This window comes from Colias philodice, chromosome 17, assembly GCF_061535455.1.
Source record: "Colias philodice isolate Cphi_HAF_F1 chromosome 17, ilColPhil1 Martin Lab GWU primary, whole genome shotgun sequence".
NCBI lineage: Eukaryota > Metazoa > Arthropoda > Insecta > Lepidoptera > Pieridae > Colias > Colias philodice.
In genome coordinates, this window is record NC_143102.1 from 1,971,510 (window position 1) to 1,990,937 (window position 19,428).

The window sequence follows — 19,428 nt, forward strand, 5'->3', positions numbered from 1 at the left end:
TCACGCCTAAACTGCTGAACCAATTTGCATGAAATTTGGTATGGAGATATTTTGATACCCGAGAAAGGACATAGGCTACCTTTTATTGCGAAATATGTACCACGGGCGAAGCCGGGGCGGACCTCTAGTAATAAATATTTGCAAAATGATTCCACGGATGACTCGCCATTAAAAATATAAATTAAAATTAAACTTAGAATAAAGCTATTAATGCAATATGCAATTAAGTGTCAAATAAATTTATAATGTATTTAATCTAAAATTAACATTCTTACCAACTGATTTGCAATATTAATAGCTACACTAGATAACAGATAAGATTTTAATTTAGATATATTATTTTTTTTTTCAATTTGAATGAGTCAGTCAATTATCATATCTGTTATCTGATAGTGAGTAATTAAAACATCCTACATATTTTGTTTTTTTTTAGATAATCTTATAATAATCCATTTTATTTTCTTCAGCATTATTCACAAATAATTGATAACTGGTACTTATAGCGTAATCTCTTTTACTATCACAATTCCAAATATAATAAGGAAATTGAAAAAGTCAAAAATGGATTTTTATAAAAAATTTCAATTATTCCAGAAACCACGGAAAAATCTGAAAATTAAGCTCAAAGTTAGGATGTTTTAATTATATATTTAGTGCAGAATAACCCCTTACTGACACGTATCATGCGATTGATTAGTATCTGCATTCCAATAATATTATTAATTAATAAATAAGCATTTATAAATGTATACTAAATAATATTACACATATAGCAGTGTCAATAACGTGTGATTCTACTGAAATTGTAATATGTGTTATAGCCTTCACCTCTACTTTTAAATTGTGTATGTTTTATATATTGTGTCTGTCTTATAGTCATATTTAGTCACCATAACCTTTATTTAATCCTATTTGCTTCTATAAATTGTAAAGTAAGTTTTGCCAGCGATATCATAACAACAGTGTTTTTAAAGGTTCTTCTCCCAGACATTATTACATTCAAATTAGTATCAAACTAAAGCTTGAATTACTGTGTTGAATATTTAATTTTTATAAATATGGCATATCACGTCATATATTAAAACGCAATTCAAATACTGTAATCAAAATATAGTGTCGATTAATATAGGCTTCAGATATCTGGTACTATATTTTATATTCCAAGAATATTTCATTTATATCAACAAAACTTTCATAAACTGTTGGTACGTTTGTAAAAGTTTGTACACTGCTCTGTCTTTTTTAAGCCTACCAACATACTCGTATGTATCTTTTTTTAAATACTCATAAATCTACCAACATACTGCCGTATAAGACACACGTTTATCTTTCAAGAATACTGTTTTACTATAATTTTTTTTTTAATTAACCCAACTCACCAACAACATTCTCCTGCTGGTTACAACAGTACACTCCCCCGAGGAAGAGCGAAGTGAATATAACGAACACTATCGCCATACACACCGCGTACCCGTCCGCGCCCGCGATACTGAAGGGGCGCGGCGGGGCGGGGGAGGGGGGAGGGGCCGGGCATGCGGATAGACAGTCCAGGCATGAGCAGCCGGGCTGGCCCTGAGGGTTACATGAATATTCTTTTATAATAAATATTACATTACATTACATTATAATTTACAATATTGACTGACCGGTTGGCTTGGTTGGTAGTGGCCCTGCCTTCCAAGCCAGTGGTCGTGGGTTCGATTCCCACCCGGGGCAAATATTTGTGTGATGAACATAGATGTTTGCCCTGTGTCTGGGTGTAAATTATCTGTATAAATATTTATTTAAAAATGTATATATGTATGTTTATCAGCCATCTGGTTTCCATACCACAAGCGAAAGCTTAGTATGGGATCAGATTGTGCCGTGTGTGAAAATTGTCCGGAAATATTTATTTATTTATTATTTATTAATAAGAGTAAGAGTAATAAGACCATCGCTAGGCTCATCCCCACTAATGTAGTTGATCTGGAAGGGCACAAACGCGGAACTTGCGTCGCCCATGGTATCGAATCATCTCTACTACTATACTTACATTAATGCCTTCATTGCACGGCCGTGTGGGTGGGTTGTACGGTGTCAGACCGTCGCTAGGCTCGTCCCCACTAATGTAGTTGATCTGGAAGGGCACAAACGCGGAATTTGCGTCGCCCATGGTATCGAACCAGCGCTGTGGTGTGCAGAACTGCGAGCCGTACTCGCCGCACATCAGGTCGAGCGCCAGCTGGTTCGATGATGGCACTTGCACCTGGAACATGAGGAAGATATTGAGTAAAGTGGTCCAGAAAGAAACAATGCACAGTTTTACAATAATAATGAATACATTATTAAATGAATGGTGGGGACTACTTCTGAAACTATTGATTATTTATTTATTTTTCATTCCAGAACAAAAAAGTTTCCACATTATTAAGAAAACTTCGCACCCTTCTTTGTACATTTTAATTTAAATTATGTCGCTTATTAATTTATGTGCATTGAACATTTTATCAGTTTTACTTACATTTGAACATGATGTGAAAGTGTTGTTCATATACGTAGCGCCGAGATGATAGTCAATCTCGTCAATACGCTGGTGTGTTGCTGGAAAAAGAAAGATATTTCTCTTATTTTGATAATAAATAAAATTTCAATTAATCTGCTCAAATACCAAGTGCGTTTCTGAGAAAATTCATCGCTACGAAATTATAATAAATGTTCAATTTACGGGGAAATTTATTATAGTGTCAGTTTTATCTACGCTTTCCAGAGTTATCCATCATTCTCGGAACTGCATAGTGAAGCCTCACTGTTTGTAGTTTGCAGATATAAATTGATATCATATTTTTTAATGCCCTTTTCTTTGTTCAAATAAAAAAGAGAGGAGATATACACTATGTTACATATTATAAAACGTATTTAGTTAGAGCTAAATATAGCAATAACTATGGAAAATATGCACCATTTGTCACTTACTACTTTTGCGTGCACGCACGCGCGTACACACAAAAGCACACACGCACGCATGAACGCACGCACGCACACAAACTTGTAAAAACGTTTTTAAAACTCAGAATGACAAAAAACACATCTCTAGACTGCGTGCCTAAAACTCATTGATACTAACAAAAAAGCAATATCTCTAGAGATTCAAAACTACTGAAAAACGCATAAAACCACCCGCAAATCGACTACAAACACGCCATTAAATGGACTAGTTTTCACTAGCTTCAAGTTATTACCCTGTTCACATATAAACGAAAACTCTACTATCCTCAAACTCCCTTCACAAACTCACGATTCAACGGGGTAGTTTTCATTAACGTGAAGTATTTACTCAGATCACAAACATTCCAAAAACTCCACTCCAATTCAAAGACTCACCATTAAACGGGCTTGTCTTCGCCGGCTTCAGGTAATTGCTCTGATCGGGCGCGCACGTTAAACTGCATATGTGCTTAATGAAGTTGTTCATGCAGGACGGGCATCTCGATATTAGGTTTTCGGCGAGGACAATTTTGCTGTTGAGGGTCGCGAGTTGCTCGCCATCGCAGCAGGTCAGACCGCCGGCGGCGAGGTCTGGACAGTACTTCTCTAGGATCGGCTGTGGACAAGAATTGTTAATTTAGCCATTGACGTACTGTAGACAACTAGACTCAAAACCGCCTATTTAAAGGTCGTGAATATAAAAATAAGTACAGAAATAACCCTGCGGCGTAGTAAACATTCATCGAAATTAGCATCTATTTTCCTGGCAGTAATGATTAAAGTTTACTGTGTTGCATATTCGAAAGCTCTGCGGAGTACACAACATTTCAACTATAGGTTTTTCATTATTACAAATAATCATTTTAAAACGAATCCACATTTTCCTCCTTATCATATTAGTTGAGAATTGAGATAACAATAGATTTGTTACAAAAAAAAAGATCAAAACAAATTTCGGCCACGGTGACTAATCTCGATTGAAACAAAAACCTCAAACACAAATGCACTCACATTTTCATCTTCATATCTTATCTATCATATTATTTCATATCTCATCATTTATTCCATATCTGACATTAATTTAGTGCTTGTAGCATTATCCTAACACCTATGGGCACGACAAACGATACAGGTATACTGGTATATTATGTCCATTGGTTCAAGATCCATAACAATAAACCGTAAAATCAATTTGGTTGGCTATTATAGAATAAAATAACGGTTGTGTAAAAGTTACGCTTCACTGATTATTTTTATGAAAGTATGCACAGTTATCGATAGCCACAAACAAATATTTGAAGTCTTCAGTTGTTATCCTAAAATATAGTGTTAAACATACAAGTGTAAACGCATTTATTTGCAAAATATTTTTTGAAATTTAACCTTTACTATCTATCCAAGAAGAGTTGGTGCAATACTACGCATCTTATTCAATCTTTTATTTATTACCTAACTGCGACCTAGTACGCGTGAATAGTTTTCCTTACAACTCAATTATCATGTACCGTGAATCATAACAAAAAATAGCCAGACACAACAGCTTTCCAATAAATCAGTCAAGTTTTGCTATAAACAAACCCAATTAATAAGAAACCTCTGCAAAACATAAACAACTAGCTTTCCGCCCGCGGCTTCGCCCGCTTTGTCTAAAACATAATAAATTATATACTAAAAACCTTCCTCTTGAATCACTCTATCTATTAAAAAAACCGCATCAAAATCCGTTGCTTAGTTTTAAAGATTTAAGAATACAAAGGGACATAGGGACAGAGAAAGCGACTTTGTTTTATACTATGTAGTGTAGAGTTAGTATAACTACCTTCTTAATTTATAGTACCTAACATATTGCTTTTTATTGAATTTAAGTGATCAGCATCAGTCAAGGTGATACGGACATCATGTGAGTTGTGACAATGATCTTCACGCTCGGAGGTTACAATTTCAAGAGGTCGCATTTTTTGTATATGTACTATACAGGCGTAAGTATAACAAATAATGTACATACATATACAAATTGTGTCACACTATAATTACCAAACGCCTACGAAACCTCAAGAGTCAAGACCAATTTTTATAGATTTTTTTGTTGATATGTATGGGAATAGGTCGTGAACTATTTTTATAACCCTAAGTGACCCTAAGTGCCGGGTCAATTTCAAATCAATACAGCCTTATAAATTTTGGTTTTTATGATGGTAATAGTATTCAAATGCAAGTTTATTTTAGCACGCTGTCATGGTATAGAATTTTTAATTAATTAAATGTATCTTTGTAATTGATTATATTATAAACTTTTTTACATGGTTAAGTTCAGACACACAAGGCCACATTAGCCATAACTATTTAAATTTTACTAAAACGTTATTTATAAGATCATCAAAGAGCCTTCCTCGGGGCCGGGTAAGGTGTGTTTACACTCGACATCAAAACATCTTATTCAAAACCTTTTTATCGAACTTATTAGTAATTATTTACAAGCTTTTAAGTGTATTTTATCCATTTGAAAATATTTCGTTGTCTTCAGCGAGTCATATATTATCCAAAATTTTAACAAGATGGTTCCAAATAGGGCATGCACCCGGGTTTACCCGGTTCCGAAAAACCCGGGTAAACCCGGGTTTTTTGATGATCTTGAGAACCGGGTATGAATAGTATGAAACCCGGTTCTCCCGGTTCCGACCAAAATATTAAAATATAAAGTATTATTTATATTTTGCTGCATTATTTTAACAAATTTATTGTATCTGGCAACGTGAGACTCACGTGCATCGCGAATTTTCGTGCCACGCCTCAAGCGTGGCTCTGATTGGTTGTCTAACCTTAGATGCTATAAGTTTCCTACGGTTGTATTACCAAAAAAAAAATATTTAGGCTTCGAAAATGACAAAAATTAGCCTACAGAAATATTTTTTCTAGATTTATCGTGAATTTGAAAAGCTGTTGATTTTACTGTTTCATATAATGATCCAGTCATGTTTTTGTTTTTGGTATCAAGCTGAAATTTATATCGAATACTCAAGTCTTCTGTCCCTTTTATGTGAATAAGTCAAACTCACAAACCAACGCATCAAAAGATACAGCCGTAAATGTTGAAAATTTTCGCAAATTTTGACATTCGCATGGGACTCAAAACCTACAGCTGGGTACTTTTCATGAACACAGAGCCTTTAAATTTGGTAAAAGTAACGTCTTATAACACAGATAAAGGAAAAATTGCTAGAAACATAAATTTTAAAGTTACAACATTATAAAAAATAGGTTTGTTCAGAGCCCTCGGAGCGCGAGTCCGACTCGCAATTGGCCGTTTTTTTACTTTACAGTTTCCAGTTAATGAATAAGGTTTAAGTTTATATGTGATATTATGATAACAAGGTACTTTTATAAGACTGATAAATAAAGAGAAGTATTGAAATTTTGTTTCTTTATTAATTTAATAAAATAAGACACAAGCCGCGTAAAATAAAAGGACCATCAGGTACTTTTACAGTTACTTTTGTTTAATTTCGTATTTTTTCCGAAGTATTATAAAAGAACCGGGTAACCCGGTTCTACCCGGTTCTGAGCTCGATTTGGAACCGGGTTTCAAAAACTTGGAACCGGACTCGGTTCTGCATGCCCTAGTTCCAAATACATATTATAAAAGTTCCTACATACCTACTTTTAATATTTTTAGTTTTTACACCTCACAAATAAGTTTATTTGTTGCAATACATTTTAAAAGAATCCATTTTCGTTATGAATAACACAAAACTTTACAAACAAATCTAAATACATTTTCTGACTAACATTAATTTTGGACACAAAATATTAACGATTCATGGTGTTATTCATCTCTGCAATCAATCGTTATCATTATCGATAAGATGGGTTTAACCAAAGTGCTTTGTTTTACTTCGGCAAGATCCATAGAAATCTAAATAACAAGACACTAGAAGTCGTAAGCGCGCGTGACCTTGTCGCCACTCAGGTGACTTTCACAACACCAGCGTGTTCGTCACTGTTCAGTTGCTCTGGAGACGTACATGTGTATAAACATGGTGTGTTTCAGCATATCCCATTGCGGAAATTCTTCCACAAGTTGTAATTATACTAATAAAGGAATAATATTTCATCGGTAAATATTTCTTTTTTAGAAATAATGCCGTTTTTCCTTAAAATTATAGAATACTAGCAGTCCGCCCCGGCTTCGCCCGTGGTACATATTTACGTTTTCTCTACACAAGAACCATCCTCGTACTTCAAGGAATATAATAAAAAAAGAATTATCGAAATCGGTTCAGCCGTTCTCGAGTTATGCGCTTACCAACACATTTTGCGATTCATTTTTATATATAAGACTAGCGGTCCGCCCCGGCTTCGCCCGTGGTACATATTTACGTTTTCTCTACATAAAAACCATCCTCGTACTTCACGGAATATAATAAAAAAAGAATTATCGAAATCGGTTCAGCCGTTCGCGAGTTATGCGCTTACCAACTAGGGATGCAAACGATACATCGAGGTTTGTAAAACATCGAGGTATCGGTCATAAACATCGATGTTATCATCGATGTTTTGAAGAGCGATATATCGTCGATACATCGTTTGCTACATTCAGAAACATCGAAATCGTTGTTCAGACTACAACTATGCCACTTTCAGGCTCTATCAACGAAACCGAGGTCTAGATGTACCTGTCATCTCCTGTAACACCAATAAAGAGAGATGCCATTGAAATTTGGGAAGATATGAAATCTCTTTTTCCAAAACTTACAAAAGTCGCAATGATATACCTTCCAATCGTTGCCACGTCTGTCCCAAGTGAGCGGTTGTTCTCGGAAGCTGGAGCAACCATTACTCAACAAAGAAATAGGCTATTAGGGTCTAGATTATCTAAGCTTCTTTTCCTTAACTCTGTGGCAAGACTATTAAATTCGAAATAAATATTATATAACATTTCATGTAATATAAGTAATGTTAACTACACAAGGATGATTCTGCTGCTGAAGCAGCTGTCATAACATCATGTCTAAGTTTGTTTACTTTAACTCTGTCTCAGAATTGTTACATTATTTAAAATAAATAACGTTTGTGTATTAAAATGTGTTTTAATGTAATAAAACGTGTTAATGCTAGTGTTAATGAAGCATCCTATTAAAAAAGTAAAACATCGATATATCGATATATCGCCCATATCAACGATATTTTTGCATAACGATGTTTTTCATGCAAACATCGATGATTTAAAATATCGATGTTTTTCAGAACGATGTTGCATCCCTATTACCAACACATTTTGCGATTCATTTTTATATATAAGACTAGCGGTCCGCCCCGGCTTCGCCCGTGGTACATATTTACGTTTTCTCTACATAAAAACCATACTCGTACTTCAAGGAATATAATAAAAAAAGAATTATCGAAATCGGTTCAGCCGTTCCCGAGTTATGCGCTTACCAACACATTTTGTGATTCATTTTTATATATAAGAAGATTTACAAGTATTACGAGTGTCACCATAGTAATCGAAATAACAATGAATGACACAGTCTACCATTCTTATTATCACGTTTAACACAAATTTCAGCCTTATTTCTATGAGTTTATGTTCAAACTTCAAAGTTATATCTATTGAAAATTGACAACTTCTGTTGTAGAAAAGCCGAATTTTTTCGTATTGGAACAAAAAGAAACAAAACGTCTCATATACTTAGGGATGTTATTCTAAAATAAACCGTAAATTCGTGCGTTAGGATACATATTAATATTTAAGGTAGTTTTCACTAAAATCAAGCTGTCCAATAAAAGGCATAGTTTACTTGTGTGTACTGCTATCGGTTTAAATGTGTTGATTTTGGCGACAGCGGTTTTCATATGAATTATGACATAATAGCACTTCTATGTGTCTTGTTATTTAGATATCTATGGCAAGATCACAGGAAAGTTTAAAAACTTCCTGTTAATAAAGATTAGGTTATTATTGTCTCGACATATATGAGAAATAATGTTAATATTTTAGAAATTGGATATATCGTTACGAAGTTGAATTTATAAACTTACAAACTTTAGCGAAAAGCAGACGTATTTACCTATACATCCATACTAATATTAAAAATGCGAAAGTAACTCTGTCTGTCTGTCTGTTACTCAATCACGCCTTAACTACTGAACCAATTTGCATGAAATTTCGTATGGAGATATTTTGATACCCGAGAAAGGACATAGGCTACCTTTTATTGCGAAATATGTACCACGGGCGAAGCCGGGGCGGACCTCTAGTAATATATATAATATACATATTATTAGTCATAGGTAAGGTATTTTGGTGAAATTTGGTATCAAGACAGATTAATCCTTGATATAAGGATATAAATATAATTTATCTGTTCGAGTGATCAATCCATGTTCTATAGATACAAGATAGAATTAAAGTAAAATCTAGATCAGATAATTTTAAATATTACAAAATGATGATTCCTTATGTATATCTGAATATTATCTGTAAGTACATAATAATCGATGAGATAGCGAAATTTCTATGAAAAAATTATATCATCGAACTCGAAAAATATGCGCTATCTATCGAATGTGGTGGAATATGAGTAATTGTGAATTATCTAGTATCTATAGAAAAAATTATATTCCAAAACAAATATTACTTTATGCTAAATATGCTTTTATAATTTTGTCCGTATGCTCGTGTATTACAAGACATGGTGTTTGTTTATTCTAAGAATTTTTTAACCAGATACCCAAATGATGGATGTGCGTTATGCCATTTCTATTCTTCCAAATTTTTCAATAATTCAGTGTTAAATATAAACATATTAAAATAACGAGAAATATTTTTCTGTAAATATATGTCTACATCTATTAGAAAGCAATTCATGAAAAAGTTATGCTGAATCATCGCCCGACATCTTAGGCCTCCCCCACATTGGGCGTTGGCCGAGCGTACGCGTTTTCTGAGCGTGCTGCCGGCGTCGGCGCGGCGCGGACGTCGCGTCAGCGCACCGTCTGTGGGGCGCGGGCGTCGCGTCATCGAACGCCATGCAAGCGCTGCGCAAGCGCCGCGCCGACGTCGCGTCTAAGCACTCTGCCGCCCGCGCCGTGCCCCTCGCACTCATTGCCCCCGTCGTCGCCCGCTAGGGTCGTCGCCCGTGGAACGCGACGTAAGCGCGGCGTCTGCGCGGCGTTCACGCAGCGCCCGCGCGGCGCTGGACAACGCGGGGCGCGCGCTCCGCAGACGGCGCGCTGACGCGACGTCCGCGCCGCGCCGACGCCGGCAGCACGCTCAGAAAACGCGTACGCTCGGCCAACGCCCAATGTGGGGGAGGCCTTATCATTTGAAAACGTGTTTGATAAGACTAACATATTTTATTATAGCAGGTGTATGCGTATTTTTGAAATCAATAAGAGTCTATATATGTCGCATATACCTCAGGCACATAATTATTAGTTATAACCTTTATTTAACCCTTCAATTCCCAGTGTCACCTGTAGGTGACAGTAGTTTAATATTTTTTTTCTACCACATGAAAATTTATTTTTTAATTCTACCACGTTTGTAGCAAAGCTTATTAGTTGAACTATTCATGGTTTTTTTCTGGCAAAGCTAACCTTATGATATTTATCAAATTTGTTTAGTTGTTTCGCGCGTACTTGAAGTAGTCAGAGTTTGTGTGATTCCTTGAAGTATAAAGTGATATAAAAATGTCCTAGGACAGTAAGTATTGTTTTTTTTTCTTATTATATATTGTAAATGAATGTATTAGCTATAATATAAATATATTTTATGCTAAAAATAACTAATAGAATCTTCACTACAGCACTGAAAATATGCCGTGTCACCTGGAGGTGACACTGGGCATTATAACAACTTTATTATTCCGAATTCATTGTAAGTAATAAAAAGACTGTCGTTTATATTTTCTCTTATTGCTATGTGGTGATATTGTTTTAGAGCTTGTTTACGTATTACAGGTTGACGTTAGATGAGATTGCCGAGGAGTTGCACGCCGGAGAAGACCCAGGCGATATTATTTTATTTTCTCCTGATGATGGTATGGTGACTGACGAAGATAGTGGAGACGAAAATGACGCTAGTATTTTTCATTTTTTAGTCGCATGCTTTGGTCACAAGTATACTGTCAAAATAGTACTTCCGTCTCTGGAGAAAATTGTGTACATGACGAGGAAGAACAAGTCGAAATACCGAAGAAAAAAGATATTAGAAAGCTTCTGATGAAATTATTACCGCTAAGTGGCATGACAACAGCATCGTTACCATCGTATCCAACTAACACGGACTGGATCCTATCATAAAAGTAGATCACATTGGATTTGTGGATAAAAAACGGGTTTTGGCATACAAGCAGCTTGCCAAAATGCATGGCTGATCAAAGGGCTGATGGAAACTAACTGGACCTACTACAATTTCCAACGGAATGTGGCAACCATAATTCTGCCTGGAGCGTTTCAGCACAAATGAGAGTGCCCACAGAAGTGAGGAGTGCTGGAACTGTGGACGACCACTCGGCAGTCGATTGCTCACAGCGAAGATGCAGGTACACCAAAAAATGTGCACCAAGTGCAATATCGTTTTACTTCTAAAGTTTTGGTACATCTTCCACAAAAAATTAGTTATGTATTTTTTTTCTACTTGTTCATAAATAAATATTATTATAATAAAAATCGATATTTTATTCCTACCAAAAAAAGAAAAATCTCGTTAGTCCTTTAGAGTCCTAAGTTAAAACAATGCCCAGTGTCACCTGTAGGTGACACCCTCATAAAAAAAATGGGGGGTAGAATTAATTTTTTTTTTTCTTTGTTTTTGTCTTCGCCAGATGTATCTAAACTATTTCAGTAAAAGAGAAATGCAAAATTGCTATTATCTTGGACATGGGAATTGAAGAGTTAACCAAAAAAATAAAACATTCAAATCCTGCCAATAACTACTGAAGATCGAGGATTAGAAGCTTATTGAGATTAGATAGAACTGATAACCAGCCTATTAAATGTTTCGGAGAAATGCTTGAACGAACAGACATATGAAGATATTATCATACGTGAATCTTTGACAGTTCCAATAACCATTCTAACATTATAAATATCAAAGTTTTGATGTTTATCATTCAATCACTACAGACTGACTGAAATCATTGAGATGAAAAATGGTACAGAAATAGATACCTAATCTGTTTACATACATACCTCCTATACTTTGTATAGTATAGAAGCCGTCTTTCATTGGAGTCAGTTAACCATTGAAGTCAACTAACAACTACAGTATATCAAAACAACGGTTGCATAATAGTTTAAAATACATACGACCAAAGCCAATATGCTCAACGTCGTAGGTATGTAGATCGGTTAATCTCATTAAGGGGATTTCAAGAGCTTCGCTGTAATCTTTAGATTAGAACCTGCAGGCAATATTTCATTACGTATGACTAGGAAATGTCTAGATGTAGACTCGTTGCGAACCTATGTGTTCTAAGTTAATTATAAGTCATAAATATAGTCCTTTTCCTTGAAGCACGCAATACGTATATTTAACGTTCATTTACCTTTTCTTCACAGATAAATAAGAAACATTTTCTAGTCTTCCTAGATCATACTAATTTATTTGCGTTTATCATTATTTTGCGCTGAACATCAAACCAACAGGTTATGTTTAAAAATAACCGGAGAAGAATATAAATTTACGTTACAAAAGAAACTGCTTTTTACACAAAACTTATTTAATTTTCACCTTGAAAGCTGAAAGACTATACGACTATAGTCTGCAGAATTAATTAGAATTTGGCCCAAATTGTCTGCGAAACAAAGAACCTGTCAGATGGCTACAAAATAAAGTGCTTATTTTATAAAGGGATCCATTTTTCACTTTTAAATTGGATACCACCAAAAGTTTTAGGAACTACTACAAGCTGTACTCCGCCCTTTTACCCGCACATTGCTATTGGTCTTAGCGTGATGATAATGATAAATGGACTATCTAACAGTGAAATGAGTTTTCTAATCGGACCCTGGAATCTGAGATTTGCGCAATCAAGCAAACAAACAAACTCTTCAGCTTTATAATATTATATAGAATAGATATCCAAAGTTATCGCCTAATCACTAACGCTTTTTTAACAATTGTGTATTAATATTACGAAATCGTGATAACATATCTTTATAGCGTGAAGCGATTGTAAAAATTAAGTAATTAATGTTTATTGAAGACCATTTCTTTTAAAGCCGCAGATAAATATTGTGATGACTAATTTTATTATATCGAATCATCGACAATACAAATACACATACTTACACAAACACACACACTCATATGCGCCAACAAAAACAATACTCATCTCACACAAACACAATAATTAATAAACAACATTCTAGGACCTATAAAAATATATTTCTATAAGCTTGGATGTGTAACAATGATGACGAAGTAGGCATTCTTTTCCTTGATAGCCTTAGGTCTATATCATTGGATCACAAAAATGAAAAAACTCAATACTTCCTACATACTGCATTTGTATTTTATAAACAATAGAAGTATCTTAAAGAATCTCATATAAAATTTTAATCACTACCTTGACATGACCTTTTAATTAATATACATATTACAAACACACATTCCATTCATTTAATACAGGCATTACTTTGAATTTATGTCTTACGAGAAAATGCAATTACCAAACAGTGTAGGTCATATCATACTGTAATAAGGTGATACAACAGAACGTTTTGTTAACACAATAAACAATTAACTTTCATTAAGTTTTCTATTCAAACAAAAATTAATTGCACTATTCATAATTATATTGCAAGCGCAGCAGGCTCGAGAACGTGTACAGTCTACGGGTACATACATGTCACTGTGAAAAATGCAGTTACGGCAATATGACACTTAACACGTGTGCGATATAACCCAGAATTGTAAATAAAACAAAAGTGTATCGATGCGATAATCGTTTTACGACTGTGGTGGCGTGATGCACATTCGTGCGTAATGCTCTTACGAATATTAAATTGTTGCTACATAATAATGCGATAGGAACCTTAGAAACCTTTCACTGATTGTTGGGAAAAGCGGATTGTCTATGCTCTTTTTGAACCTGAATAATAATAGGTCTAGCAAATCATCCTAATATTATTAGAATCTAAGCGGATGTTTGTATGGTACGGGAGCTATTAACGTTGAAAAAGAAGTCATTTTAGTATAGCTGGTTTTTTGATATATTGTTCCTCTAGCTATTTCGGTTAGAGTCCGCGCAGTCTGGCTGGCCGGAGTGGTTGCGTTCAGTAGTGCGCATCTTATCTGCACAGGAAATTATCCTTAATTTAAAGTCATTTTTTAACGCGTAATTTTTAAACTTTTGCCTTTAGATAGATCCATCAATCATAATTTTTTTATTGCAAGACGTTTTTTTCGTTGTTAAATAGGTGCCAGACGCAATTTTTAATTTCGTTTTTATAAAAAATTCAAATTATTTTAGAATGTCTGTAAATTTCATATTATGTTCTTCAAACATAATATAATCTAAAATTAATTAGCCAGACGCTAATTCGATTGTTAAGTATTAAAAAATGAGTATAAATAAAAAAAAGTAATGAAGCATGCAGCTCATCAGCTAGTGTATTTTAATTATGCGACAGGAAATAATTGCAAGAATACAATATTATTTACACTTGTTCTTATAAATTAAAAAGTTAAAATGAAAAAAAAAACATAAAAGTGAAAAATAAATTAAAGTTACCATACATTAAAAAGAATGGAATAAAAACTATATCAATGAAGGTTAAACAATTACATTGTTAAATTTAAAAAGCCATCTTCATAATCATCATCATCATCATCTTCCCTCTCACTGTCAGAATTATTTATGTTATCGTCTAAGCCGAATCGTCTACTTTGTCTTTGACATTTTTTAAATTATTGTTCCTTATATAGTTTATAGTAGGTACTGATTGTTATACTTTAAAAACGACAGATTATTAACTATTTTATGTAAAAGATTTAGTTTTATAAAAATGTAAAACATTTTGTTGATTCGACTGATTATAATTGATGTTACGCATGTTAATTTTTAGTAGTTTAGGTGTTTATTATTTGTATTAGACCTTCTTGACTGATATGTTATTAAAATATTACTTATAAAGGTCGTTGATTACTTGAAATTATAAGTTTTAATTAAAACCTTTGAATTCAATCATCATTTTTATTTTGCAGCTCCTATTACTCCCCAGAATCATTATGTTTCAACTCTCCTCGACCTCTGTTTCATCTTACCTCGGTATGAGGGGAATTGAAACAAGTTGACTTGTTACGATTAAGTCAATTTTTCACCACCATTTTCAACGCTTACCGTTTATTTATGCTAACCATTCGCAAGTGTATAGAATAACCTATCGATTGATACCAGTACCATAAGATTTCTGATAATAGTATAAGTTATATTAAACAAAACGTGAAAATTGTTTCAACTCCCCTCGGTCTCCCCTAGTTAGCATGAATTTATATAGCTAGTATACTAGCGGTCCGCCCCGGCTTCACCCGTGGTACCTACATGTTTAAACTATCCTATCTCTCAAGTTGGATCGAACTGCACATGGTGTGCGAATTTTATTATAATCGGTTAAATGGTTTAGGAGTCCATTGAGGACAAACATTGTGACACGAGATTTATATATATATATATATTTTAGTATCAGAATCGCATCTGTGCGAAGCCAGGGCGGGTCGCTAGTTGAGTAATAAAAAAAATTGTTTTGTATAGAAGATTGTTGATGTACCCTAATAGTTTATTTTTAACCTAAGGAATAAAATGTACCAATGGAAGGTACTTATTCCCACAACACAGGGAATCCTAGAGTAGGAACAATTCAATTTCTATGCATCTTATATTTTCGAAAAAAAAAGTTATTGTTTATTGTTATTTAATTTTCGCGGCCGACCCTTTCTATCTGTCTTGCACTTTAAACTATCTCTCCATATACACAATCATCAAATTGTTATACTTACCTACTTTCACTACGTTTTTATTTGTACATATTTAATACTTAACAATCGAATTAGCGTCTGGCTAATTAATTTTAGATTATATTATGTTTGAAGAACATAATATGAAATTTACAGACATTCTAAAATAATTTGAATTTTTTATAAAAACGAAATTAAAAATTGCGTCTGGCACCTATTTAACAACGAAAAAAACGTCTTGCAATAAAAAAATTATGATTGATGGATCTATTTAAAGGCAAAAGTTTAAAAATTACGCGTTAAAAAATGACTTTAAATTAAGGATAATTTCCTGTGCAGATAAGATGCGCACTACTGAACGCAACCACTCCGGCCAGCCAGACTGCGCGGACTCTAACCGAAATAGCTAGAGGAACAATATATCAAAAAACCAACTATACTAAAATTCTCACTTGTCAACGTTGGTAGCTCCTATACGAGTATGGACGTATCTAAAATGAGAACAACAGACAATCAAATTAGGAAACGGATTCAATAGATTACTGTCTTTATGTATCATAATATAACCTAGATTTAATTAGGTACATACATGGTACATACTAAGCGAAAAACGGACAAAGCATACATGTCCATCCTTCAGTTTTACAAAATTTAAGCTATAAAAGGAAGTATAAAATTATCTGAATTTCCTATATTGCTGGAATATTCTAGCTATATATAATTCTAAAGACCTCTTAAATAAAAAAAAAATACAAAGTTAAATGCACAATTCCTTCCAGACTAATTGAAGCTAATTAGTAAACTCGTTAAAACGTTAAACGTTATAAATGTATGAAAATTATGTTTTCCTTTAGCATGTTCATGTTTCTCACTACATTTAACTTGAAGATAAGATATACAAAAAATACATAAAATGGTATACTTACTGACATAAAATGGTATACTGACATAAAATGGTATACTGACATAAAATGGTATACTGACATAAAATGGTATACTTACTGACATAAAATGGTATACTGACATAAAATGGTATACTGACATAAAATGGTATACTTACTGACATAAAATGGTATACTGACACAAAATACAGTGGTGGACGTTTAATTAGAAACACGTAACAGGATGAAGTAGTCATCAAATTTATTTACTTTTGTGTATTAACGTATTAGTGATTAAGCATTATTTCATATGTAATAGAACACCCGTTTATCTAGTTTTATAATAAATTGCTTATTTTTAATCAAACGTTAGCTTAAATTAATAAAATTAAACAACTTTAAGTGAAACCTGATTTCCAAGCATTTTCAGTCTGGACAACAAATTAGAAACAGCATGCTTCGAGTGTTCCAAAGTCAAAACCTGTTGAAATGCCGACAATATTTTTTTCTTCTACAAATATTTGCACCGTTTTTTAAACATTCCGTATAAAAGTTTCTGAAAATTAATTTGCTTTGCAGTATAAATGGGAAAAAGTAACAATAATTGTGACCCATCAACAAGAAAAATAATTTTAAGTTTACATTTTGACAAAAACTGGAGTTACAGGAAAAAATAAAATCATTTAGAGTGTTTGATAAAAAGATATTCAATGCTACAGTTTATTTAAAAGAGCATGGTACTTCTGATTAAGTGCCTAAAAAAGCTGGACCATGAAAAACCACTGCTCGCGAGCATAGGCAAATAATTCTTTTCTCAAAGATGGATCCATTTAAAGGTTCCAATTCTATTAGAAAATATGTTTTTGCAAACGTGTTAAAATCTCATACAATCTAAGGCACGACGTTGTAAAGCCGTTGTTGTCTATAAAGATTATAATAGTCTAAAAACAACCCCATACATGCCCATACTATAATGTTTCCTCCGCCATGCTTAACTGTTTATTTATTATCTAAGGCCTGGTTAACTTAACGACGCGTGTATCCTTTGCCATCAAAATTGATTAAATTAATTTTAGTTTCATCCCAAAATAAAACTTTTTCACTTGGCGTACTGTCCACTAGCAATATTTCTAAGTAAATGAAAATCGTTGTTCCCTTCCTTGTAAGAAGCTGTACTTTCCTGGCGTCTCTCCAAAAAATTTTGCCTCAAATTACCGCCTGCGAACCGATCTCATCGACACATTGCGAGGTTCATCTTCGGAAAAAACTAATCCTCGCGTGCAGTGGTTTTTCATGATAGAGCTTTTCTAGGCACTTTTTCGGAAGTACCATGCTCTTTTAAATAAACTATAGCATTGAATATATTTTTATCGAACACTAAATGATTTGCAATTTTCCTGTAACTCTAGTTTTTGTCAAAATGTAAACTTAAAATTATTTTTCTTGTTGATTGGTCACAAATCATACTTTTAACCATTTATACTGTAAAGCAAATTAATTTTCAGAAACTTTTAGATAGAATGTTTAAAAAACGGTGAAAATATTTGTAGAAGAAAGAATATTGGCGGCATTTCGACAGGTTTTGACTTTGGATCACGCGAAGCATGCTGTTTCTAATTTGTTGTCCAGACTGAAAATACTCGGAAATCAGGTTTCACTTAAAGTTGTTTAATTTTATTAATTTAAGCTAATGTTTGATTAAAATTAAGCATTGTCTTATAAAACTAGATAAACGGGTGTTCTATTACATACGAAATAATACTTAATCTTTAATACGTTAATACGTAAATGTTAAATGAATTTGATAACTACTTCATCGTGTTACGAGTTTCTAATTAAACGTCCACCACTGTATATTAAACAAAATTTGAATTCCTAGCTACAATATCGACAAGATATATATCAGTTATATTATATTATATCAGTTATATCAGTTATCTTTATCAGTCTTTATGCTTATGTTTATCTTCTTAACTTTATCTTCGTATAATTTTCAACAAAAAAAAAACACTAAAATTGGTTTTTCCATTTAAGAGCACGCGTAAATTCACATCACTCTTTTCTTGAACTACTAAAAAACAAGAAAATAAACACTTTAAACATGAGAAATTTACTTATTCCAGAAGCGACTTTCTTCCCATTCAATTAAAAGTTATATTGCAACACGCTTTAACTTTTAGCGAAAACCTATCAATATCGATTTATCAGCACACATCAGTCACTTTAGTATTTAGTATTTACATGTTGGAAAATATGTTTAAACTTGATAGATGGTATTGGAAGGTTTGGCCAAATACACATTAAATTATTAAACTCAGAAGAAGAAAAACAAATTCAATTGGGTAAGTCGTAGTCGTTCATCAGTTACTAATAAATTCGATATTTTTTTCCATTCTTTCAAATTTATAAAAATATGAAGCCCGCAGCTTCACTCGTTTGATTCCCGTGATGAAAACAGATCATTTATAGTTATCCAGACTCTAATCTATTGTAGTATTAAATTTTATACAAATCGGGTCAACTATTCTTGCATGACAGAGTAACAAAAATATATCCAACCCTAAAAACCTTTCCGTTTGTGATATTTGAAGGATATAAAAGTAAGTAGGATTGAAA

At 33.5% G+C, this 19,428-nt stretch overlaps 2 protein-coding genes across 2 annotated transcripts in view; one reads left to right on the top strand and one right to left on the bottom strand.

Moving 5' to 3' along the window:
* LOC149480853 (leech-derived tryptase inhibitor C-like) overlaps nucleotides 1-19,428 on the top strand; it is a 242,428-nt gene that overhangs the window by 148,723 nt on the left and 74,277 nt on the right. The gene's annotated exons all lie outside the window — the stretch shown is intronic.
* The window catches only part of Npc1a (Niemann-Pick type C-1a), a 76,307-nt gene that overhangs the window by 26,249 nt on the left and 30,630 nt on the right, over nucleotides 1-19,428 (bottom strand). The window contains exons 3-6 of the mRNA XM_089705789.1: nucleotides 3,364-3,583; nucleotides 2,504-2,583; nucleotides 2,036-2,248; nucleotides 1,380-1,572 (exon numbers count right to left, since the gene is read on the bottom strand). Of these exons, the coding sequence (XP_089561915.1) occupies nucleotides 1,380-1,572; nucleotides 2,036-2,248; nucleotides 2,504-2,583; nucleotides 3,364-3,583 (706 nt within the window). The remainder of the gene's footprint in view (nucleotides 1-1,379; nucleotides 1,573-2,035; nucleotides 2,249-2,503; nucleotides 2,584-3,363; nucleotides 3,584-19,428) is intronic.